This window comes from Myripristis murdjan, chromosome 7 (assembly GCF_902150065.1).
Source record: "Myripristis murdjan chromosome 7, fMyrMur1.1, whole genome shotgun sequence".
Lineage (NCBI taxonomy): Eukaryota > Metazoa > Chordata > Actinopteri > Holocentriformes > Holocentridae > Myripristis > Myripristis murdjan.
This window is the reverse complement of record NC_043986.1, coordinates 5,761,304-5,784,874: the sequence shown is the minus strand read 5'-3', so window position 1 is coordinate 5,784,874 and position 23,571 is coordinate 5,761,304. Positions and strand designations below refer to the sequence as shown.

At 42.2% G+C, this 23,571-nt stretch overlaps 1 protein-coding gene across 2 annotated transcripts in view; it reads right to left on the bottom strand.

Moving 5' to 3' along the window:
• Positions 1 to 330: 330 nt before the first annotated feature.
• Positions 331 to 23,571, bottom strand: part of oprl1 (opiate receptor-like 1) — a 108,779-nt gene continuing 85,538 nt past the window's right edge. The window contains exons 6-7 of one of the 2 annotated variants that reach the window (XM_030055691.1): positions 7,740 to 7,749; positions 331 to 878 (exon numbers count right to left, since the gene is read on the bottom strand). In XM_030055691.1, coding sequence (XP_029911551.1) covers positions 331 to 878; positions 7,740 to 7,749 — 558 coding nt within the window. The remainder of the gene's footprint in view (positions 879 to 7,739; positions 7,750 to 23,571) is intronic. The other variant, XM_030055690.1, reaches the window with a different exon arrangement.

Genomic DNA, 23,571 nt, shown 5'->3' with positions numbered 1-23,571 from the left:
CCCCATCTCTCTACCAGTCCCCCTTTCCCCTCTGTCCTAACTCAGTCTTAAGAAGCCACAATGGCACCATCCCTTCCCTTTCCTCTGTCCATGTCAGTGTCCTCTAGATCCTTTGGTCCATTTCTAAATCCTTTTCCCCTCAACCCCATCCTCAATCCCCCCACAATCACCCTCCCCCCCGCCCCAGGCCACTCGTCTAGTCGGGGGGCGGGGGGGCTCGCGCCGCTAGAGTGCTGTGATCTGGGTCAACTCTGTGTTTGAGTTCCCCGTTCCCGGGTTCTCTCCCCTCTGTTGGGGGTCCATCCCCACCAGGGGGAGCTCCACGCCTAGTCATGCCGGATTGGGCGTCCCTCCCCCTGGCCCCCCGCCATCTCCCGCCTTGCAGCTGTAGGCCGCCGCCACCTCCCTAGCAATGCTCCTCATCCTGCCTGACTGCTGCGTGTCGAGGTGGAACGGCGATGGGTTGCAGAACTCACGGAAACAGCGCTTGAAGTTCTCGTCCAGGAAGGCGTAGAGCACGGGGTTCAGGCTGCTGTTGACGTAGCCCAGCGCAATGCAGAAGTGCATCAGAACCACCGTGAACAGGCTGCCCAGGTTGAAGCCCAGCGTCTGAGCCAGGGCCATGATCTGAATGGGGGTCCAGCAGACGACGAATGCGGCCACAACTACAAGGACCATCCTGGTGATGCGGCGCAGGTTGCGGTCCTTCTCCTTGGAGCCGGACAGGATGCGGACGCTGCGCAGGCGCTTGACCATCAAGCTGTAGCAGATGCTGATGATGGCCACGGGGATGAGGAAGGAGAGGAGGAATACGCAGATGCCGAAGACAGGATCCCAGTACGTCCTGGGCTCTGGTAAAGCCACAATGCACTCAATGCCTGCAGGAGAAGAGAGAGAAAGGATGGGGAACAGCTACTATAAAACAGCATTAGGCAGAACATCGGTGGGCTCAAATCAAAGAAACTTGTTTTGTATATTTAAGGGTTAAAGTCGTATGAACATAAACGAATATGCTATTTTATATGTAAGATGCAAACTAATGCAAGAGTGAAAGAGAGACAGAGAGTAGAGGATGGGGGATATGCTGGCATGGAAACAAAGTATTAATGGATGAATGAATGATGACAGGAAAGCAAGTTTCATAAGTGAAGAAAGACTCCAACCGGTGCAGAATGAACCGTCTAACATGATGTAGTCCACGCCTAAGGAAGGAAGAGAGGATGGCGGACAGAAGTAAGAAAGATTAATGTGCCCGCACCTATAGGAATATACTGTGAGCAAGGTAAAAGAAACAAAGAGAATGAATGATGACAGGAGGATGAGTTTGAGGAGAGAAGCAGGGCTCTCATTAGCTGCAGGGGGTCTGAAGGAGGAACGGTGGATTAAAGAACGGGAAAGAAAATGTTATATCACAGTGGGAAATGCCATATTATACACTTAATACATTTTGGAGGCAAGACAGAGGACATGAAGAGAAATGTGTCTGCACCTACAGGGACAGGAACAGGGACAATGAATAAAGGCTGAAGAGTGAGTTGAAGGCTACACTTGACAAGCCTTTAATATTAAAACACCCTCACCTTCCCAGCCTGCAGAACAGAGAAGAATGCCAAATTAATCCCAGTATGTGCAATTGAAGTCTTCAGCTGATGGCATTAAAACATGGACAGATATGCACTTACACCTGGACGCAATGACAAATATTACTCTTTTACTGAACTCAAATTCAGTCTTGAAATATTTCTTTTTTCTTCAGACAAGGAAAAAAAAGGCTGCCAGTGGCCACCAGCGCCAGATAATCCCACTGATCTTCAATGCAGTCTCATTTGTTTTACCAATTTTGTCTGGGAACAAATATGAACATGATGAAATAAGGCAGATGAACCAACTAAGATCAAGCAAATGACACTTGATTAAAAAAAAAAAAGGGAACAAGTTGAAGTGCTGGCAGATTTTTTCCGCCTTGTTTGAAGAAAAAAAAAAATATTTTAAGCCTGAATATGACACAGAATGACTTGTTAAGATGGAGATTGACTGCAGTTGGATGAAAAGGGGGAATAGAGGGAGGAGAAATGAGTTTAAAGAAGAAGAGAAAGGTTTAACAAGTAGCACAAGGGTTATTTAAAATCTGATTGTGTGAGTCACCGGTTCACAGGATATCATTCTACTTAAATAGTCTTTAAGTAGATGAGAGCACAGAACAGAGTGTTAGAGAGGCGGGTAGGTGTGAACTGCATATATGAATATAGACATGTTAGTGTTAAAAAATGCAATCAGACTTGCTAGTACTTTACACAGGCACAGATACATTTCCGTTCCACTTTTTTTTTCTGGCTGCAGTCTATACAGCACAGGGAGAGACGGAGGTATAGGAGAACCAAAGGGAATGAATAATTCTTTGATGAAAGAAGACGGGCTGCAATAAACAGCAGGAGGTGCTCCAAGCACTGACGGAGTTTATATCCATTTTTATTTGCAGTAAAGGCTCATTTATGCTCCAAGTTACATGCGTTTGTTTTCAGGAATCAAAACGGAGCAGCAGCACCGGAAATCGTGGCTGCAGTGGAGCTGGAAATTTTTTTAAAAATGACATGATAATGAATATTTAATGGCCTCACACACCACCGCCATCCACCAAGCTGCTTACGACCTCCATCATCGTCGCCACGTTTCTTGTCCAACTCTGAGCTGCCCTCTAGTGGATTTATCGCTAAATCCAAATCTTAATTATTTGGCCCAAAACAAATGCAAACACAAACAGGGGTACTTTGCACACCTCTAGTCTACATATATTTTTTTAAAATCACCAGCCAGTTCGTCATTTGCTGTTTTTATTTATTTTCCCAGCACCAAAGTCACCGAGTCAAATTCCTGTATGTTTATTGTACCTAGTAAATAATAAATGACTCCGATAAAAGCAAAGAAAATATATTTTCTCTGTGTTTATACTGAGATATAGCATAACACAGGGCACGCACACACACACAGCAGGAGCAGCAGCACAAACTGCACATTGGATATAAAGCCAGATCAAACAAACAGCAATCGCACATGAAAATAAATTGATCTGTTTCTCTGCATGGTGAGCTCTTTTATCATCAGAGAGCATCAGATCGTACTGTGTGGGCGGCTCCGGTGGGAAGTGAACCCCCAACCCGCCGCGCTCTGCCCACGGATCGACACCGGAGGGACGGGCCACTGCAGCGACAGCAGCGCTCCGACGAGGCTGCTGAAGTTTTATGTGTTTTATTTTTTAAAAAAAGACTGCAGCGAACAGGAGAGCGGCGGAGAGCAGGGATTATCTCCTGCGAGTGGATGTGTGAACAAATGTAAGGAAAATAAAAAGCTCTTCGCTACTTTCACCTTTTCAAAGTAGCTCTTTTTTCATATTCACTCTTCCGTGCTGAATCATCCATGACAAAAAGGAAAAAATAAAAAATAAAAAAAAAACACAATAACAGAAACCGCTTTTCAATCAAGAACATATTTTCACATTTCTCAAACATTTTTGTTGCAGCTGTAATTTAATATCAATGATTCGGCCATGAGGGGCAAAGCAGCAAAACACAGTCGAGTTTGAAATTTAATCGGGAATTTCCTCTCTTTGTCCCTGCTGAAGCTCTAACTTAACACACCTTTTTAACACTGATGCTTTATTAGTACTATTAATACTCGTTTCTAACAGCAGAGGTTACAAAGCACCACGGGAAAAGGCATGAAAACCAACGACCAGGAAAATGTATGGAGCACCCTGCACGAAAAAGGGCCAAAATCCAAGAATATTCAATAGGATATCTCTGAGATTTCATGGAAAAAGCCTGTTTTGGAATGTTGCTGTCATTTTGTTTTTTTTTTTGTTTTGTGTGTTTTATTTTTATTTCTGTTATGTTTGAAGTGTGATTGTGAAGAAAAAAGTGTAAGAAAATAAGGTGTAAAAAAAAAGGGGGGGGGGATAACAATATATGTGAGGGTCTGACTCTGGAATAAGGACATTGACAAAAGGACATTGAAACCTGTAAAACAAGAAAGTACTGTAATGTAAAATGTGTTTGTATTGCAAATCCCTGAATAAAAATGTGAATTTTGAAAATCTCTGATACTCTCTGGAGAATACGGACCATTTCTGATGGTCCAATATGGACTCGATAAAAACGGTTAGGACCTTTATTATATTAGGATACCAGGTATATCTTATTTTTTGTCATGTATGTGTTCCAAATATGACCTTATGTCATGTCTGGAAATATCAAAGCTCAGTGTTTTTCTAGAATACTGAGTGTATCTATGGTGTATCTGAATGTGGTGGTGTGTATCTACAATATCTGGGATGACATGAACTCTGGACTCTGGTGGTATAAAGTGCTTCCAGACTAGAGTTTGATATTTGGATCATATTTGGGAATATTTGTGCAACGATTCTTGGGGATTCTTTGGGTTTTTGCGCCGTGACAGGAGATGAGGAGCGAGAAACATTCTCATGCAACGGCTAAATAAATATATTGTCTTCATTCTCGCCTGTTGTCAGCTCAGTCCTGTCCACCAGTCAAGCCTTTCTTTTTTTCCATCCACAACCTTTAACAAAAAAAAAAAATAATCCCTCCTCATCTCTTCATCTCTGCCTTCACCTCAGCGCCTTCGCCCCTCGCGGTGAGGCGATGCCGTGTTCCCTCTCTGTTTTTCCTGACGGCGCTGACGCCTCTGACAGCAAAACCTTTCTCAAACTTTGATTTCTGCCGCGTGGTTTTGTTTGGTGGCTCTGCACAGCGAGCGGCCGACAGCAGCTCGGCTCAGAGAGGCAGCGCAGCATCCGGACCGCAGCTAACACACACACACACACACACACACAGGAACACACACACATTAGCAGGCAGGAACACACGAATATAAGCAAACACACCAACAGAAAACAAACCGCAACGAGTCTTCACCTGAAAGGACAGTACAAGTGATTCTGCAGGTTTAGTGTAATTAAATAGAACTGCCATATCTTCTCTCCAGCCGCTGGTTTCCATTCATTCCACTACGATATGAAAATGAACTTTCAGAGCCTTCACACTTTCTTCACTCCAGTTTTCCATCAGCCCAATAAAGTCCTCCACATGAGTTTTCCTAAAAGCAGCAGCACTGTTGGCTTTTCAGGACTTTTTGATGAAACTGGGTCAGAGTGACACGCTCCCTCCGCCAGGGAAAATAGTCCCTGGGAGAAACATTCGCTTGGCTGAAACAACGAAGTAGAAAGTGTAAGCAATCAGCCAATTGTGCGTGTGTGTGTGTGAGTGTGTGTGTGTGTCATTCAGCTGCTTTGTCTACGTCTGCAGCTCTTAAACTGAATTGTTAGATAACTTTTTGATATGATCTAAAGCTGGAAATGTCACTCTCCTGCTCATTTTCACATAAATTTGACGAGACTGTGTTGAAAAATGTGTGTGAATGTGATCTTGTTTTGAGAGCAAAATCATTCGGACAAAGCTCTGAAAAATAAAGTTCACATTCTTCCTCTACATGGATTTTTTTTTTTTATTAATGTTTTTTTTTTTATGATTAGATTCTCTAATCTGGCTAATGACCCTGACTTTTTTTTTTTTTAAATATATATATATAAAGTCTTTACATAACGTTCTTCAGACCTGTGACACACAACTGCGCAAACACACACTTAAAAACACCCACATCAAACTGACACACTGACACACACACACACACACACACACACACACACACAGTAATCATCTGCAAATGTGATCATGTGGCTTCATTTTTATAGGCACATACACAAGTGAGTAAACACACAGACACACACAGACACACAGACACACACACACACACACACATACATACATACATACAAATATTCTGACAGTCAATTCAATTCTCTTGAGATTTTCTGTTGTCACATAAATGGCAATTTTTCATCTTTTACAGAAACACCCTGCGCTATTACCATATGTCACACACAAATATGTTACTTACATATCAGATCTCATCTTTATTGTCCCTGAGGGGAAATTTAGCTTGCAGTAAAAACTTTCGAAGCCCTGAGAGGTAGGGTGGATTTTTTTTTCTCCCCAGTTCATATTGGCCAAACCGTACGTTTACCTCATGAGTTAATAAACCATCTCCTGTGTATGAGCCGTCTCACACCAGATGTGAACAGCTGTGTGGGAAATAAAGGATTTGACCACGTTTGCAAGCCAAAAAAAAAAAAAAGTTCTACCTTGCAAAAACCTACAGAAGTATACAAACTCAGATCTGAATATAAGCATTTTCTGATCTATCTGACAGGTTTAAAGTCCAGCTGCAGCCACATCATTTGCATTTTGACATTTTTATTACTTACTATACTACTACTTACTATAAAATCTCATGAGGAAATACGATCTATAAGCAGATGTATATCCTTAAAACGAATATCAATCATATACCTGCTTGGGTTTATCATTGAAATCATGCAGCTGCTTTTTTTACCCACTACCCTCACCGCTTTGTATTTGATGACCTGACAGGGAAACAGGAGGGAAACGTTTTCTGCTCGGCAACAGTCCGACCAATCAGAATTTATCCTGAGGAAAACGAGATGTAATGATGTTGTACCCAGCAGCAGTGTGCTTTCCCTATATTCTTTTTTATTTTTTTTATTTTTTTCCCATATTGTAATATTAAAGCGCAAACAAACTGTTCTTTCCCTTACTGAAGAAAAAATTATTTTTGTGAGGTTTTTTTTTTCAGTGATATGACTTCACTGTCCTGTTATGTAGATAAGTAAGGCAGTTATGTTATTAAATACTAGGTTTTTAGATCAAAGATATCTTTTCTTAAAGTAATTCATTCATTTTTTATCTAAACGTTAAATTTAATTAAGCGAGGATTTAGGAGATGTCACTAAATCTGATTAAAAATGGATGGATTCACTGTCTTTCTGTCTGTCACTCTTGCCCCTTTTCTTTTTTCTCATCCTTTCTCCTGTCTCCTGTTATTATGGACTTTCTTTTCTTGCTTTCTGCTCCTGTAAGAATAAAAAAAAGTGATTCCTTCCTTTTTTAATTTCTTTCTTTCTTTCCTTTTTTCTTTGGCCGGCTAATCCGATCCTGGTGTCGCGTCCCGTTTTCCCATTTCACAGTCATGATCTGCCTCAGCTCTCTTTCTTTCCTCGTGTCTCATTTGTCGTCCTCCGTGCTTTTTGTCCTCCGCTCTTTTATCTTTTTTCCCTCTGACTCGGCTCACCTCTCCTTCCTCGCTCTGCCTGTCTATTTTCTTTTCAATTCTCCCTTTCTCGCTTTTGTCCTCTCTCATTTCCAACCCCTCGGTCACTTTCCTCACCTGTGGCCCTCTGCAGCTCAGACTTGTTATTTTATTTTCTCTCTCGCTTCGCTCATCATTCTTCCTTTTAAACTAATGCTTTTTTTTTTTGCTCACCTCATTTCTCATCCACTCTTTTCTCTCTTTCTTTCCAAGTTATCACGGTCAGCTGCCTCGTTCTCTTGCTTTATTGACCTCTTGCTTTATTCCCGCCTTATCATTTCTCTCCTCCTCATTTTCCATCTTTCTTGGCTTCCTTCAATCTTTTTTTCTATTCTGAGGTAAACAGCCATCCCTCCCTCTCTTCCCTTCATCTCTTTCTTCCTTTTCTAGCTTCTTCTACATTTAATTTCTCATCTCTCTGTGCTTATCTCCTCTTTCCTCGCCTCTCCCTCTTTCATTTCCAATCTAAGGTAAATATAGCCTCCCTCCATCTCTTCTACTTTCTCCTGGCTTTCCTCTCTCTCTCTCTCTCTCTCTCTCTCTCTCATTTTCTCTCCCAACACATTTCACTCCGTCTCTCAGCCTCTCGGCGGTTGTCATTAAACTGGAGGTGATTGCAAACGGCTTCAGCACTTGAATCCTTGTTACCGCAGTAGGAAATAACAGCCTCGGTTGCTGCTGCTCAGCCCGAAAAAATTCAGCCGCCACTTTCCCCGTTTCGACCCGAAAGCAGACCAAACAGTTTCCCGGGTCGCAGTAAACTACACTCGGAAGTAAATCGACTTTATTCTACTGTTCACTTTCACTCAGAGCGGGGATGGACAACTTTTATGGGGATGAAGGCCGCAAAATATTATAAATCACCATGAGGGGCCGCAGCACAGCCTCATCCAAACTAACACCTGTTCACTGTTTCTCCATTGGCTTCTGATAGCTAAAATGTACTTAAAGAAATACTCCAATGTTTCCAGGCAAAATCTCCTTTTCCCGACTTCCCCTGAGTCTGAGACCAGACGTTGGACTCCATTTTCTCCCCTGTACATTCAGCGGTTCGGTTCCTAGGGGTAGCATTTCCTGTTGGCTTGGCATAAAATCTTAAAGTCTATGAGAATCGTTAGCCTGGCTCCGTTAAAGTGCAAAATAAAACCTTACAGCAACTCTCGAGCCGTCTTATCCACACGGCGGATCATGATCATTAGAAATATGATGTCTTTGGATTTGAAAAAAAAGAAAGAAAGAAAGAAAACAAGAAGATCTGGAATAAATCAACATCTCCTAAAATGTCTTGTTTTTTATTTTTGTTTTGTTTTTAATTTCAAAATGTGTATTTCAAATCCACATTCAGACACACCTCAGCAAACTGTCTCGGCTGTTGCTCAGTTCTCCAGCGGTGCCAGCTGTGTTCTCTGGCAGGTTTGTGATGCCTCTTTTTCGGTGTATTAAATAGATTACAGATCCCTTTTTGTAATCAGATTGGTGTGGACTCCTCACACGGGACACTTTATTCTCCAGACATAGTTCAGGCGGTGAGCCGATATCACGACGTCCACGTCAGATGAACTCATTTACTTCATGAAGTAAGCTTTTATTTTATTATGCTCATGTTTGCACCGTGATGAGCGTACTGTCCTAGTAATCAAGATCCTACAAGCCTGATTATGTGGCCTCTTGTGCTACTAGCCTGATTTTAGTGGTCGTAAATCCAAATGTTCTCCAATGCTCTCTCTGTACTGTTAAAATGTTTTCTCTGTGTTCTTGCAGGATGTTCCTCCTCCTCCTCTTCCTCCTGGTTTTTCTCAGATCACCACCGGTGTCTAGACTGCACGGGGGGATTTCATCAGGCTGCTGCTCGGAGCTGCTGGCCCCTCGAAATTCTTCCCGTTGAGACTGAGCACCGAATAAATGTATAAATAATGATGTCCTCTACCTTCCTTCACTCCAGCTGTGGCCCAGAATCATAATCCACTCTCATTCTAACAACCCCCGTCTCCTAAAAATGACATTTCCATCACAGCTAAACTGAATTCTTACATTTCGAGGTTAGAGGTGTGTGGAGGCGCCGCTATTTGTATTTGCTTTGAGGCAAAATAATTCAGATTTGGGTTTGGTCTTTGGTCCTTCAGGAGCTTTGTCCCATCTTCGTGACCATCGGCTTCTTGGTAACCTTTCTTATCGAGGCCCTTCTCCCACGATTGCTCGGTTTGCTCCTTGCTCATGATCACCTATGGCATGCCGGTGTGGTTTGTAAGCTGAACTGTAGCACACAGGAATGTGTTGCAGAGAGTCATCAAATCGGCACAAAAAATCATTGGCACTCAGAGTTACCGTCACTTGAGGACATGAACACGGTGCCTCCGCCGGGCTACAGACATTATCGAGGACTCATCCCACCCTGGACACTATCTCTTCACTTTGCTGCCCTCTGGGAGGCGCTACCGGTCTGTAAAAACTCACACTGCTCGATGCAAGAACAGTTTTTACCCCAGTGCCATTTGACAGCTCAACTCTAATGAACCTACTGTGCAATATAGCCGCAATGTGCAATATATCCCAGCTAGTTTAATCTGCTTGCCTCTTTGACAGTGTTTTTTATGCTTATTTATGCTTATTTATTCTGTCTGTTATGTGTGTTTTTATGATCCACTGGAGAACCATGTAATTTCGTTGTACTCTTTTTTTGTACTGTGCAATGACAATAAAGGCATTGAATTGAATTGAAGTGAAGTGAAGTGTTTGGCTGGGCGACCAGCTCTTGGAAAAGTCCTGGTTGAGCCAAACTTCTTCCATGTGAGAATTATGGAGGCCACGGTGCTCTTGGGAACCTTCAGTGCAGCAGAATTTTTTTTTTTTTTTTTTTTTTTTATAGCCTTCTCCAGATCTGTGCCTTGCAACAACCCTGTCTCTGAGCTCTGCAGGCAGTTCCTCTGACCTCATGGCTTTTTTTTTTGTGCGCCTTTCCAAATCATGTCCAATCAATTTCATTTACCACAGGTGGACTCTAATCAAGGTGTGGACCATCTCAGCAACCATCAAGAGGAATAGGAGGCGCCTGAGCTAAATTTCAAGTGTTATTGCAAAGGGTCTGAATACTTATGTCAATGTGACATTTCACTTTTTCCTTTTTAATGGATTTGCAAAAAAATCTGCATCACAACTTAGGCGGAAAAACGTGGCGCTTTCAATCTAAGTCGACAAAGTAATAAAGTCATTTTCAGCTCCTATTCTCTGTCAGTTTATTAATTTTCCTGATTATTCCCAGTGTAACAAAAGAGCTGATCTTTCTCAAAAAAAAAAAAAAAAAATCGAATTTATAAAACCATTTCAAAAGAAGGAGGTGAGTAATTAGAGAGAGCTGCACAGGTAACAGATAACAGGTGGTAAGAAGGGACCAGAGGAGGGCCGTCACTTTTCCACGCTGATTTATTAGATCAGAGACCGTCACGTTTCGAGGCCTCCGGCGATATTAAAGAGGGTTTCTATTAAACAGCAGGTAGCTTCTGTATCAGAGCAGCTCCAATAAATAAGAGGTGTGAGTTTGCTGTCTGTGGCACTGTGACATGATCGAATAATATAACGGTGATGTAAGATAGCATTTAATTAGAAGAAGAGAAGAAGAGAGAGGCAGAGGCGAACCTGCTGACAGAGACGAGGGGTGGCATGATAAATTTTGACAGATATAAGCTTGGAGCAACATAAGGCTGAATTTATTAAATGGGGAGATGGAATGAAACAAGAAGGAAGATAAAGCAGAAGTGGAGAAAAAAAAAAAAAACTAAACCCAGAGACAGACAGGCGGCTGGAGCTCTGGATGTGATGTTAAAGTCTTTCAACATGACAGTTTGTGGCTCGAGTGAAAATATCTGTCGACTTGTGTCCTGCAGGCTCTCATGCAGCTGCTGCAGCTGTCATGTCTGAGAAATTGCGTTGATTTTTGTTGTGTGTTGTCTCGTGACTTCCTGTTTTATTTTGAAATCTAACTCTCCTCTCGTTTCCGGTCACTTGCACTTCCCCTCGTGTGTTTCCCCTGGTCTGATGGTCTGCCCCGCCCTGATTGTTTCCACCTGTTCCCCATTACCTTCTGTGTGTATTTATTGTCCACATTTCTCTTTGTCCTGTGCCAGTTCGTCTTGTGTCATCTTGCCAGCGAACCACGGCAAGTCACACCAGGTTGCGTCTTTGATCATCGCCTTGTTATTTTGCCTTTACCTAGTCTCTTTTACTTTGTTACTTTCTAGTCTCTCCTTAGTTTTCATAGATGTTTTCCTCGAAAGTGTTTTTTTTTTTTATTAGTATAATCCTCTTCATGAGTGATTTTCTATTACTAATTTTTGACTTCTTTGCAAGTAATTCCTCGAAAGAGTGTTTTTTTGTTTTAGTATCTTCCTCTGTTGTTACTTTTCACCATTAAAAGACTGTTTATTGGAACTCTCGTCTCAAGTCGTGCATTTGGGTTCAACACTTTTGCTCAGCCTTGTCTGCAGCTCCTGGCCTGAAGACGGCTGCAGGATCCAGAGGGTTTACATCGGCTCGACCTGAGTTTGTTTACCCGCCGCTCGGTGAAAACCTCGTGGCTCGATCAGCAGCCTCTTGATTTATCAGAATAAAAGCTCCCTCTCAGCTCCATTCTGCTTCATATTTATGTATTTCACCACAGTCATCCATCGGAGCTGAACGGAAAAACCCTCGGCTGCTGGCCACCCGGAGCTGCCCGGTGGCCAAAACACTGGTTTCAGAAAGTCACTGAAGATGTGGCGTTTTTGATGCTGCCTCAAATTGAATTCAAAACCAATTTCAAACCCCAAAATAAAGACAAAACAAAAGCTGGGTCATCTGGTGTTTCCTGCTGAACACGACTGATAAGGTTTGCAAATAAGAATAAACACAGCGGGCGGTCATTTGTTACGGGACACAAAGTCTGATTTTCTAATCGTCTTGCCTCGTGAAGCCACTTCACATATAATATATATATTCAAATGAACAGTTCAAATGAATGGCTTTGGAATACATTGAAATTCAATCAATTCTTTTTTTTTTTTTTGTATATTTTTGCTCTTTTACTAAGTTTTGTGTGATTTGCAACAGCCTCATGTAACCCTGCACCGAACACCACCAATAATACTAATAATCAAGAAAAAAGCCTAAAGTCCAGCTATCAGAATCAGATTTGAACTGAAAAAGGTGGATTGGTGCATTCCTACTTTTTTTCCATATTAAATGTTCTTCAGTTCAACCATTCACTCACAGTTTCTCAGGCAAGATCTCATCAGACTGAAGCTCTGTGATAAAGACAAGAGGTACGAGAGGACGAAGCTAATAATGCGAAGCCTAGCACTCTTTTAAGTAACTGAAAAAATGCTGTAAAATGATACTGTATGTTAGCTGGGTTAGCTAGTAAGCTGTACAATTATTTAATTCAATTATTTAAGCCAGCCTGCTGTTAATATTGTGGACATTATGGACAGGAATGAGTGGAACAGAATAATATACGTCTGTATGCTGACGACAGCTCCTTCTCTGTCATTGAAATCTGCCAGTTAACTAACTTGGTTCTTTAGCCCCGCCCACTGTGGTTTAACTCGACCAATGAGATTATTTCTCTGCTCTGCCTCTGACAAATGTCTGTAAATCTAGAACCTCAGCCTTCCTTCCTGCTGCTGTGGTCTTGGTCTGTGGTTTCTCACACTGCAGGAGAATGAGATTATTTTCTGAAGGTCACACAGCGATTTTTGCCTTATTAAAAAAAAAAAAAAAAAAAAAAATACATTTCTGCTGTTTAAATTTATGATCTTGGCTCCTAATGATCTTGGTGACTGATGGCTTTCTTTTGGGAACTAATGAGTATCTGCAGCCTCTGGGCTTTTTTCCTCCAATATCCTGACAAGCGAAAATAAAAATCCTCATTTTGTGTCACAGTTCACCTTTCTGCTGGCTGATTTGTCGTCGGGCCGCCGCTTCGTTTTGGGGGGAGGGGGGGTGGAGAAGCCTGAGAACAGCTCCAGGTTAGGCTTTTAGTTACGCACATACACCTGCTGCATCTACGGCCTTTATACAACCTGAATTTATGTGTGTGTGTGTGTGTGTGTATTTAAAGAGTGTAAGATATTTTTCACAAGTGTAGCGCATTAAGTATGCATGTTTACAGCATCTTCTCCATTGAGATTACATGCAAGACAAAAAGGACACTCATACATGTGACAGGCAGAGGAGTGTGTGTGTGTGTGTGTGTGTGTGTGTGTGTGTGTGTGTGTGTAGTGTGTGCATGTGTCCTCGGCATGGATGTCTGTATTGTGTGTTTGTGTCTCTGTGTGTAAGTGTGTGTGTGTGTGTGTGTGTGTTTGTGTGTGTCCTCAGGCGATACAGGGCTTGTCATAAAAGTTTTATCGGGTTGTGTCACCACACACACACACACACACACACACACACACACACACACACAGAGTTATAAATGGGCAGTTAGAGTGACTCGATCTCGTTTTTCTATCATTCCATCACAGTTTTATTTGAAATGTGATAAAAAATAAAATAAAATAAAAGGGCAGTTGAGCCACCCCTTTAACTCCTGTGGCCCTAAGAAAACATTAAATATTAAACACTGAATATGAAAAATATTGAAAAGGACTTGATTTAACACACGATGAAGCCATGACTTCACTTGTTAACACTTCACAGTTGCTTTTGCTGTTACACACTCTGCATGTTGGCCTGTGCGAAGGTTTTGCCAAAATACGGACAGAATCACAGAGTCGCACAACGTCACAAATCAGTTTAAGTCGGAAAAATAAATATCCTGAAGCCGCTGCGGCGAGGAGGCCAGTTGACAGTCAGAGCCGCGGCTTCCTGAAAATGTACGAGAGGCGCTGGGAAAGTAAAATAAAAGCTAAGGAGAGGAGAAGAGGTGTTTTTTTTTTTTTTTATTTATTTATTTTTTTTTATTCTATTTTAAAGCAATACACTGAAGACCAGAGAGGCTTCACTGCTTCTCGAGGAGATGAATTTTGAATGCAAGATGCAAGACGAGGAAAAGAATCTCCGCCGTGACTGCAGAGGGAAGACAAGAGCTGCAGAAAACCTCAGATAACCCACGCTTCGCCCTGGAGGAAGGCTTTTCACCCACACACGGCTCCTCCCTTTGCTTTTTTCGTAAGTTTTCTTTCGTTCGGCTGCGTTCGGTGGACAATAAGCCGCTCGGTTTCTTTTGTTGGCTTATAAACCGATCTGTTAATTTAATTTCAGGCACACGGCATTGAACGGGGTTTCTGAAACGTTGCAGATAGCAGAAACAAGCCGCTCCCCGATCTCATGCGCAGCCTCATGAAGCCGAATCACGGCGGCGTTGGGGGGAAAAAAAAGGGACTTGTGTAAAACTTTAGAGTTGAACAAGTGCCTTGTTAAACATCAGCAGCAAAAACAAAGCGAGGTAATGACATGAGACGTATCACCTCGTTGATTTCAGAATAACTAGCTCATAAAGTATTAAAGCTGCGCCGTCATGAATGATGAGGCATGGCCGGGCTAATTATTTATTATTACAAGAGGGGTATTACATTACCTCATCCTGCTGCCTCTGCAACTGCTCACACACACACACACACACACACACACAGAGGAGCGTTCACCTCCTGCAGGCTGGAGGATGTCAGCCAGATAACCACACAGGGAAATGCACTCTGACATCCAGCCTTACTATTCATGCATCCGAGCAGAAAACATGCATCCGCTCCATGTTGTCACCGTCACCCTGATGTAGAATTCCAGGATTTTTTTCCATGACGGTCCATTACTCAGCCCGCTTCCATGGCAGTTTGTCGTCTCGGTCTGGCTACTGACGCAGTTAAGGGCTGAAAACCCACCCGCTAATGCAGTAACAGTAGGGTTGGGTACCGAAACGCAGTGCCAATAGGGCACCGGTTCCGACATAAACGGTAGTAACGAGACCAAATAAGAACAAATTTCGGTGCCTCATTTCGGTGCCGGCCGCTGGTGTTCCGGCGTCAACTTGCATTTGTTGAACGTGACGTCAGTGCCGCTGCTCAGCACACTTGTTGATCAGAGCCGATAGTGACAGGGATGCTAACTAGGGCCCTATAATTTCCGCAAACACGGAATCGCGGAATTAGCCAAATAATAATAATAGTAATAATAATAATAATAATAATTACAAAAAAAAATGCACCGGCACCATACGAGTCCAAAAGGCAAAGAAAATTTCCAGGCTACAGCAGCGCGCTGACATAGATTGTGTAACAAAGTGAAGAGTTGCCACTCCGCTCTATTTTCACTGGCTAACAGCAGAATACTGGCTTAGCTTGTCTATTCAGAGAAGAGGTATCACTTTGGCTTATTTTTCAACCTATGTTATCACATGCATACTCCTGCTCATTCATTGGTAGTTGAATTGTTAGGTGTGTTTGATAAGTAATTTACATTTTTAAAACAAATAATTTAACATATTGTTAAATTATTTAATAATTCAATAATTTAACATATTGTTAAATTATTGGAGTCAAGCTTACTGGTAAACATCTACTCCTGCAAGACAATTTATTATGTTCTACAACTCATAAACATACACTAACACTACACGAACACTACATACCTACATACCTATCTCCGCTTAAGCACCGGAACCATTTAAAAAATACCGAGTAGGCACCGGTATCGGATAAAACCCAACCGATACTCAACCCTAAGTAACAGTGTGACATCGTCCTGCAAAATGGGGCATTTTGCAATTCCCTGAACCCTCCCCCCCGACTTCTCCAGAGAATTTATTAAACAGTCTGACTCCATTTCTGGGATATCCCATTTATCACCTTCGCTTCATGATGACGGCATCTTGTGATTTACTGCAAACATTTTGAGATATTCTGAATTAAGAATTAAGGGGGTGAACGTTGACTGGCACGGATGTGACAACGTGCTTATGTCACGATACGATTTGACGTGCAACATGGACTTGATGACTCGATATGGACGATAAAATATAACAGCTAACAGCCAAGTGTATGCTTTAACTGGGGAATTCCAGGGTCCAGCAAAATACGTTTAAGAAAGCCTTGAGTCTAATCTTATTTTTTATTTATTTATTTTTTTTAAATACTGGCATTTCAGACCGCAAAGTCTGACTGTGCAGAATTTTGTTAATTTCTGAGCCATGCATCTCTCTAGGAATGACACTTTTAAAAATGATGTCGTTAAAAATTGGTCAGAAAATATACTTTGAATGCAGAACTTCGTCTCATTTCTGATGCCTACAGCAGAATAAAATGTAGACGATGCCACAGCTCATTTTTGTCTCCCCAAAAAATATGCATCGTCACATTTTTGCATTGCAACACTTGGAATGATGAGATATCGTTTCATCATTATCTGCACCCCTGTCAGAAAATGCCCTCAGTCTGCTTACTCACACACGTTGAGGTATCACCGATTAAAGGAATAATATTCTTGCTCTGATGTAGTCATGATTCCTCTGCTGGCTCTTAACAAAACACTACAGAGTGAACTCTTATTCACAGGAAGTCGTGTCTATAACAACAATAATAATAGCAATAATGTTCTGGTTTATTTGACATTGTTACTACTTAAGTTTTCTGCTCCTGCTGTGTCACTTTGAATTTTCTCTTCGGAATCAATAAAAGATCTATTTCATCGTTTGTTATTTTTAAGAGTTTTTTGTCTTCTCACTTTAAGGCGGCCTGCTCTTGTTTTCATTGAAGCTGGATGATCCTTCTGATTTGGTGAATTTATCATACACATTATTTGCTATTGTTCCAGTGTTGGCCATTGTGGCCTTCTTATGGTTGTATTGTCCTAATGTCATCCTGATGTTAACTTTGGTCTGTCTTTTGTTTCTGTTTTTTATTTTGTTTTGTTATTATTTGTCTTTGTATTGTTTTGTTTTTTGATTTCTGTTTTTGTGTATTGTTGAGTCCATGTTTGTTTATGTCTGGACCCCCTCGAAAACGAGATGATGCATCTCAAGGGGTTTATCCAAATAAATAAATTTCAACAAAAAGTGAATCTAAATAAATTTTAACAAAAAGTGAATCTAATGACAATAATAATGATATTTTTTGTATAGCACTTTCAGACATATCTACAGAGTTCCAGCCTCCATGATGAACAATGTTAAATACTAATGCAATAAAGCAACGTGCAATTAACGCACAGTCATTTTAGCACTCTGCACTTTTCTTGCTCTTTAACTTGCTCAGTTTGCGTGCGGTTCAGATTTCTCTGTGCTGTCAGTGTTAAGTGTAGTCTGTGTTTTTTAGGATGTTTTGTGTGATGAAGCTGTTTTTGTGACGGCGTTTTGCCTGATTTCTGTGAAGCAGTTGAATGCAGCTTTTTGCTCCGAGACAAATTTCCCTCGGGGACAAAGCTGCTCTTTTGTTTTTGTGTTTTTGTTGCATTTCTTTTTTTCACTATCTTATTGTTTTAATATTGCTTTTAAAGCTTTTGGTTTTGTTTTGTTTTTTGGCACTATTTGATTGTTTTTATGTTTAATCTTTTGCACTGTTTGCACTGTGGGTAAGGTCAGAGTGAAATGTTTTTTTTTTTTTTTTGTTTTGTTCGATTCTCTGTATGTCTGGCACATAACTGCAGAACTAACAATAAAGTTTCTTGAATCTTGAATAGAACACAGTTTACTCTTACTTTTAAAGTGCAACACATGAACAGAAGAAATGGAGAAAACTTAAAGAAAAAGATGGAAAATAAGCATAAAAATATGACATAGTGTATACGCATTTTGAAATGTATACCTTGCCTTATGAAGCTGTGATTGGTCCAGGGGGGAGATTTACTCAGTTTACTTTAGTTACTAATAAGTTATTTCCACCCAAAGCAGCTTTCAGCCTCTTCTGTCAAACATCCACACACACACACACACACACACACACACACACACACACATGCGCGCAGTGTCACTGTGTACTGCTAAATGCCCGCAGACAGACAGACGTTTTCTACGAAAGCACAGATGTGATGCCAGGAAACACATTCTGACACGTTCCCAGCGAGTCCTCACACTGATTTGGCAGAGCATCCATTAGTGACAGCAGGGTGGCTGCTGATTATAGCCTCCTTCCTGCCGGCGTGCCCTCGGGCAAGGCTTTTGACCCCAATTACCAAGTCCGGCGCGCCGCGATTTCCCCTGCAGCTGTCCGGGTTATGAAGCGGCTCGGTTTGTTTAGGCCACGGGGAGGAGAGCGAGGAAGACGAGGAGATGAAACGAGGGGAGAGGAAGAGTGATGAGAAAGGAGAGGAGAAGGGAAAGGAAGGGAAGAAGGGAAGGGATATGTGGGAGAGGAAAAGAAAAGACAAATAAGAGGAGAAGGTTGGGGGGGGTGTTGGAGGGAGGAGATGAGGAGGAAGGAAACAGGAGGGAAAAAAAAGTCCACGCCTGACGGTGCAAAAAATATGAATATCAGATGCAGTGTCTTGTTAAATTCCAGAGTTAAATTCTTGTTTTTGATGGGACGATATAGATTATCATTGCGGATTGTGATATAAAAAATAAAAAAAAAAAAAACACTCAGAAAAACTTGATTGCAGTGAATTTCCATTAATGGGATGATCAGAAATCAGGATATTCATGAAAATCCTTATGGATGGTTTGAAAAAAAAAACTGTGCAGCTCACCAGTAAATCGATTTCCTGCTCTATTTTGATTTACCACAAGAGGAAGCCTGCATCTTTCCAGTCATTCCAAAATCCCGACATTCAGACATAATCTGGCATGGCACTACAGGAGGAAAAATTAATAAATAAATAAATGAATAAATAAACCAGATGTGTGGGAATAAACCAAAGAACGACGGGGAGATGAGGGGCCAAGCAAAATGTACCGTCAAGTGATTCCAGTGCCGCTTAAGGGACGTGGTGATTATCGGGATATTATCTTGAATTGCAATTTTTTTGGCCAGAATAATCATCACATGAATTATTTTCATATTTCATACTCAGTGTTTCTTATTGGTCCACGCCTAGCTGCTAAACTCGTCAGGATAAGATATCAAAATGAACAGCTGTCCAAAAAACAGAAGTGGGTCTTTTTCACAAAATATCTAGAGACTGTTCTTTATTATCAGTCAAACATCAGCTAACATATTAAAGAACTGTATTATGAGCTAGAAATGCAGTAGGAGGAGAACGAGTGAAACAGTACTTAAATTAAAGAGAAGCTATCAATTGTGATTCTCCATTGCACTACTGATTAAACCAGCGGCTCTCAGCTGTATGAGGTCCCCTAGTGGTACGTTGGAAGACTGCAGAGGGTAAAATGTGCCGGCATGGTCGTTGAGTGAGGACGTTTGTTCACAATGACCGAAAAAACTCGAGAAAATGGATTTATGGTTGAACCGTAGCAGCGATGCAGCTGGAAACAAGGAGGAAGAAGAGAAAAAGAAACAGAAAGTGAGCCAAAAAAAAAAACATTGTCAGGTTGTTTTTAATATCAGGTTGTTGTTTCTGATGTTGCTAAATGGTTCCTCTATATACAGGATTTTTTTTAATAGTTTTTTTTCTTGCACCGATCAGGTGGTAAACAAATTTCAGAGGGGGTAGATTATTGAAAAAAGTTTGAGAGCTGCTGGATTAAACTGGGACCAGCTCTCTCTGCTGAAACGGAAACCTCCCAGCCCTCCAGCTCGCGGCCGACACGGTGAAATGAGCGACTGGCGGGCGCCGCAGGGCTGAAACCCTCGCAGGGCTGAAACCCTCTCAGGGCTGAAACCCTCTCAGGGCTGAAACCCTCACAGGGCTGAAACCCTCAGCAGCTGAAACCCTCTCAGGGCTGAAACCCTCACAGCGGCTGAAACCCTCACAGGGCTGAAACCCTCGCAGGGCTGAAACCCTCTCAGGGCTGAAACCCTCTCAGGGCTGAAACCCTCACAGGGCTGAAACCCTCAGCAGCTGAAACCCTCTCAGGGCTGAAACCCTCACAGCGGCTGAAACCCTCACAGGGCTGAAACCCTCAGCAGCTGAGACCCTCGCAGGGCTGAGACCCTCTCAGGGCTGAAACCCTCGCAAGGCTGAAACCCTCAGCAGCTGAAACCCTCGCAGGGCTGAAACCCTCTCAGGGCTGAGACCCTCGCAGGGCTGAGACCCTCTCAGGGCTGAAACCCTCACAGGGCTGAAACCCTCAGCAGCTGAAACCCTCTCAGGGCTGAAACCCTCACAGCGGCTGAAACCCTCACAGGGCTGAGACCCTCGCAGGGCTGAAACCCTCTCAGCGGCTGCAGACGTGCTGCTGCTGTTTCAGAGGACTAATAAAAGTTATTATGGGATCAGGCCGTCGCTGCAGGCGTACGGCGGATCGATATCTGACTACCAGATCCCGCGCTCGCCTGCTAGCTGCAATGAACTGGACACTCCATTTAACAGCCACACAGCCTCGATAATAAGTGCTGAGCAGTGTGAGAGCGTGTGTGTGTGTGTGTGTGTGTGTGTTTTTCCTCCAACTGAAGTCATGTGGCAGCAGCTCTAATACAAAAGGCCTAATTTCAAAATGTGCTACATATAAATACATACATATAATACAAATAAAAAAAAACAACTATCAGCTACTTAAGCAAGCATGCAAGCCATTAGAAAAATAAGTGGCAAACTGTGCATGTAAGACGCTGTATGTATCACAAAATACAAGAATAGAAACCAGAAGAAAATAATAACCTCCCTTAAAGAGAAGGGGAAAAGTCAACATCTTCATTCCTGGGAAAGTTATGACTTTAAGGGCAATTATTTATTTAATCATTCATTCATTTATTATTTATGGTCCTTTTGGAGCAGGGACTTCAATTAAACTCTGGGAAAAAAAAAATAACATTGCATATTAGTACTATAAACTCTATTTATGCGACTTGACTTTGTTTTAACTTATTTTTTACAGGTCTCACTGCAAAAAATCTCCATGTTACTACACATAATCTCATATTCAGTGTTGAAATCTTAGGATAAAAAAAAAAAAAAAAAAAAATCTACCGGTGTCATGAGATAATCCCACTTGCTCCCAGAAATTATAACCAAAACAAGTGGAAATACATTGGAAACAAGTATAAAAGTGCTGGAACAAGGCAGAATGAGGCAGATCAGTGACTGGGGTCAAGAAAATGATTTGATTCAAGGAAATTCTGGAAACAAGTTTTATCGCTTCCCACAGCAGACCACCAAGGGGCAGGAGATTTGACGGCTCACCAAAGAGAAAGAAAAATATCAACGGGGTGAAATGCAAAAAAAAGAAAAACTTTGAGGTTCACAAGAGGCCTTCGATTCCTCATTTTGTGCTAATAATTCACATTTAAATATGAGGACAAACAGAAATATGGAGGTTGTGCACATTCGGGTGCTGTAAGACATTCACATAACCCTCGAATGTACTAAAAAAATGTGCATCAGGTTAAATAACTATTGGAATAAGTCGAGGAATTGCAATTACTTGGAATCTACTTTGTAATTTTGTTATTTCCAACATGACAATTCAGGTCAGTTTTTGTCGCCTTAACATGTTTCCATGCTGGTTCATTTATTTGTTTCGTTTGTTTGATTTGAGGTGGGGTTTTTTTCCATCTCATCTGCACAAATCTGTATTTTTCTCCTCTCTGTCACGTATCCCTGCGTTTTTCCTTGTTTTTTCACGGCATTACGTCTGTGTTTCATCACCGCACAAATCAATGAAGCTGCAGCCGGATGCGGTGCAGCGATCCTGTTTCTCCGAGGGCAGGAGAGCAGCCGGTCGGCCAAAACCCGAACCTCTTCCCTTTTTAGACGGGTCAATATTTGATTGTGGCAAACGTAAAACCAAGCCGGAGGAATGAAAGACAAGCCAGGGTGTTTTTTTTTGTTTTTTTTTTTTGAGTGGAGAGGGGAACGGGAAACCTAAACTGGGAGAGCATGTGGAGATAAAAATGGAAGCAGCGAGAGAGAGAGAGAGAAACCTGAGGAGGCAAAGAAAGAGATGAGAAGACGCAGGAAGAAGAGAGTCGGCCGACAGAGAAAGAAGTGAGACAACAGATGAGATGAAAAGAAAAAGATGCTGAGCAGGATGAGCTGTTTGCATTAAACTGCGAAGGAAACTGCAGAGTACAGTTCACATTTTGGCGGCAGAGCAACAGGACAGCACAGAAATACTCAAAGACGTTGGGATTTGGGAAAATATGAGCTAAAACTCAAATCTTCATTGAAAAGCCAAGTCCCAAACTAAACAGCCAGTCTCTTTTCCTGGTTGGTATATCGACATGTTTGGACAAATGAAAGCCACTGTCTGTTTGTCAAGGCCTGCTGTGTCTCCATGATCTCTTCCGGTCTCTGCTGGCTCCTTGGTGGGGCTGTCCCGCCCAGTTTCCAGCTGCTGAGGGCCCAGAGGATCCCTTTGGCCCACACAGGGCTGACCCAGCTCTGAGGCGGAGCTAAGGCTAGTGGGCAGGGCTTATCTTGTTGTGGGCGGAGCTTACCTGGATGTGGGTGGGACGACGGTGCAGCTGATCAGTCCAGATGTCAGCCCAGTTCACTTTGTGGCAGGAAAATAACAGAGGAAAGAAAAATGGAGGACAAGCGGCCGTCCAAACAAGGACATCAGGGCTCTGCTCGCTGTCTGGACAGAGGATAATGTCCGACGCCAAATCAACGCTGTTTGGCCAAATGAGGACGTAACGTGACACGTAGTGAGAGAGATGGCAGCAGTGGGGATCCAACACACAACAAGGACCGGTTTGCCAAAAACTGAAAAAACTGAGGTCTCAGTAGAAGGCAGGTAAAGGGAAAAAAAATCCCTTTCCCGTTCGTAGTTCTGCAGTAGTTAGTTGGTGTCGGGTCTGCAGACTTTAACTGCTCATTTCCTACTTCCCACTCGTTCCAGTTACACACAGACGGGACAAGACCGCGGGGCGATCGGCACGACGGTGGAAATGTGAATGGTTTTTGTTCTCATGTCTTGAGGTCGAAGGCCGTCGACACCGCCTGGCTAAAGGACAGCCCTCGTTTTGTTCTTCTTTTTATCACTTGACATCAATCAATTGATATGTTATTGGGTAGCCTCAGTTTTATTCAGGTAATACTCATTTCCCATCTTTTTTTCCCCATCTTTGTCCAAAAGGACTTAAAGGCGGGTCTCTTCCAGACGCCTGTCCCAAAGATAGACTGGATGGATTCAGTGACAGAAGCAAATAAAAGTTCAGGCTCTTAAGTGATGTTCTAGGTATTTACTGTATGATTCAGACCAGCCAGAAGGAGCTACTGAAACCGTTTCAACAGACATACAGCTCTAATGCCTGATGCCTGCGACTAACAGAGAGTAGAAACGGCTTTTATTGCATTTATTTCAGCGCATAT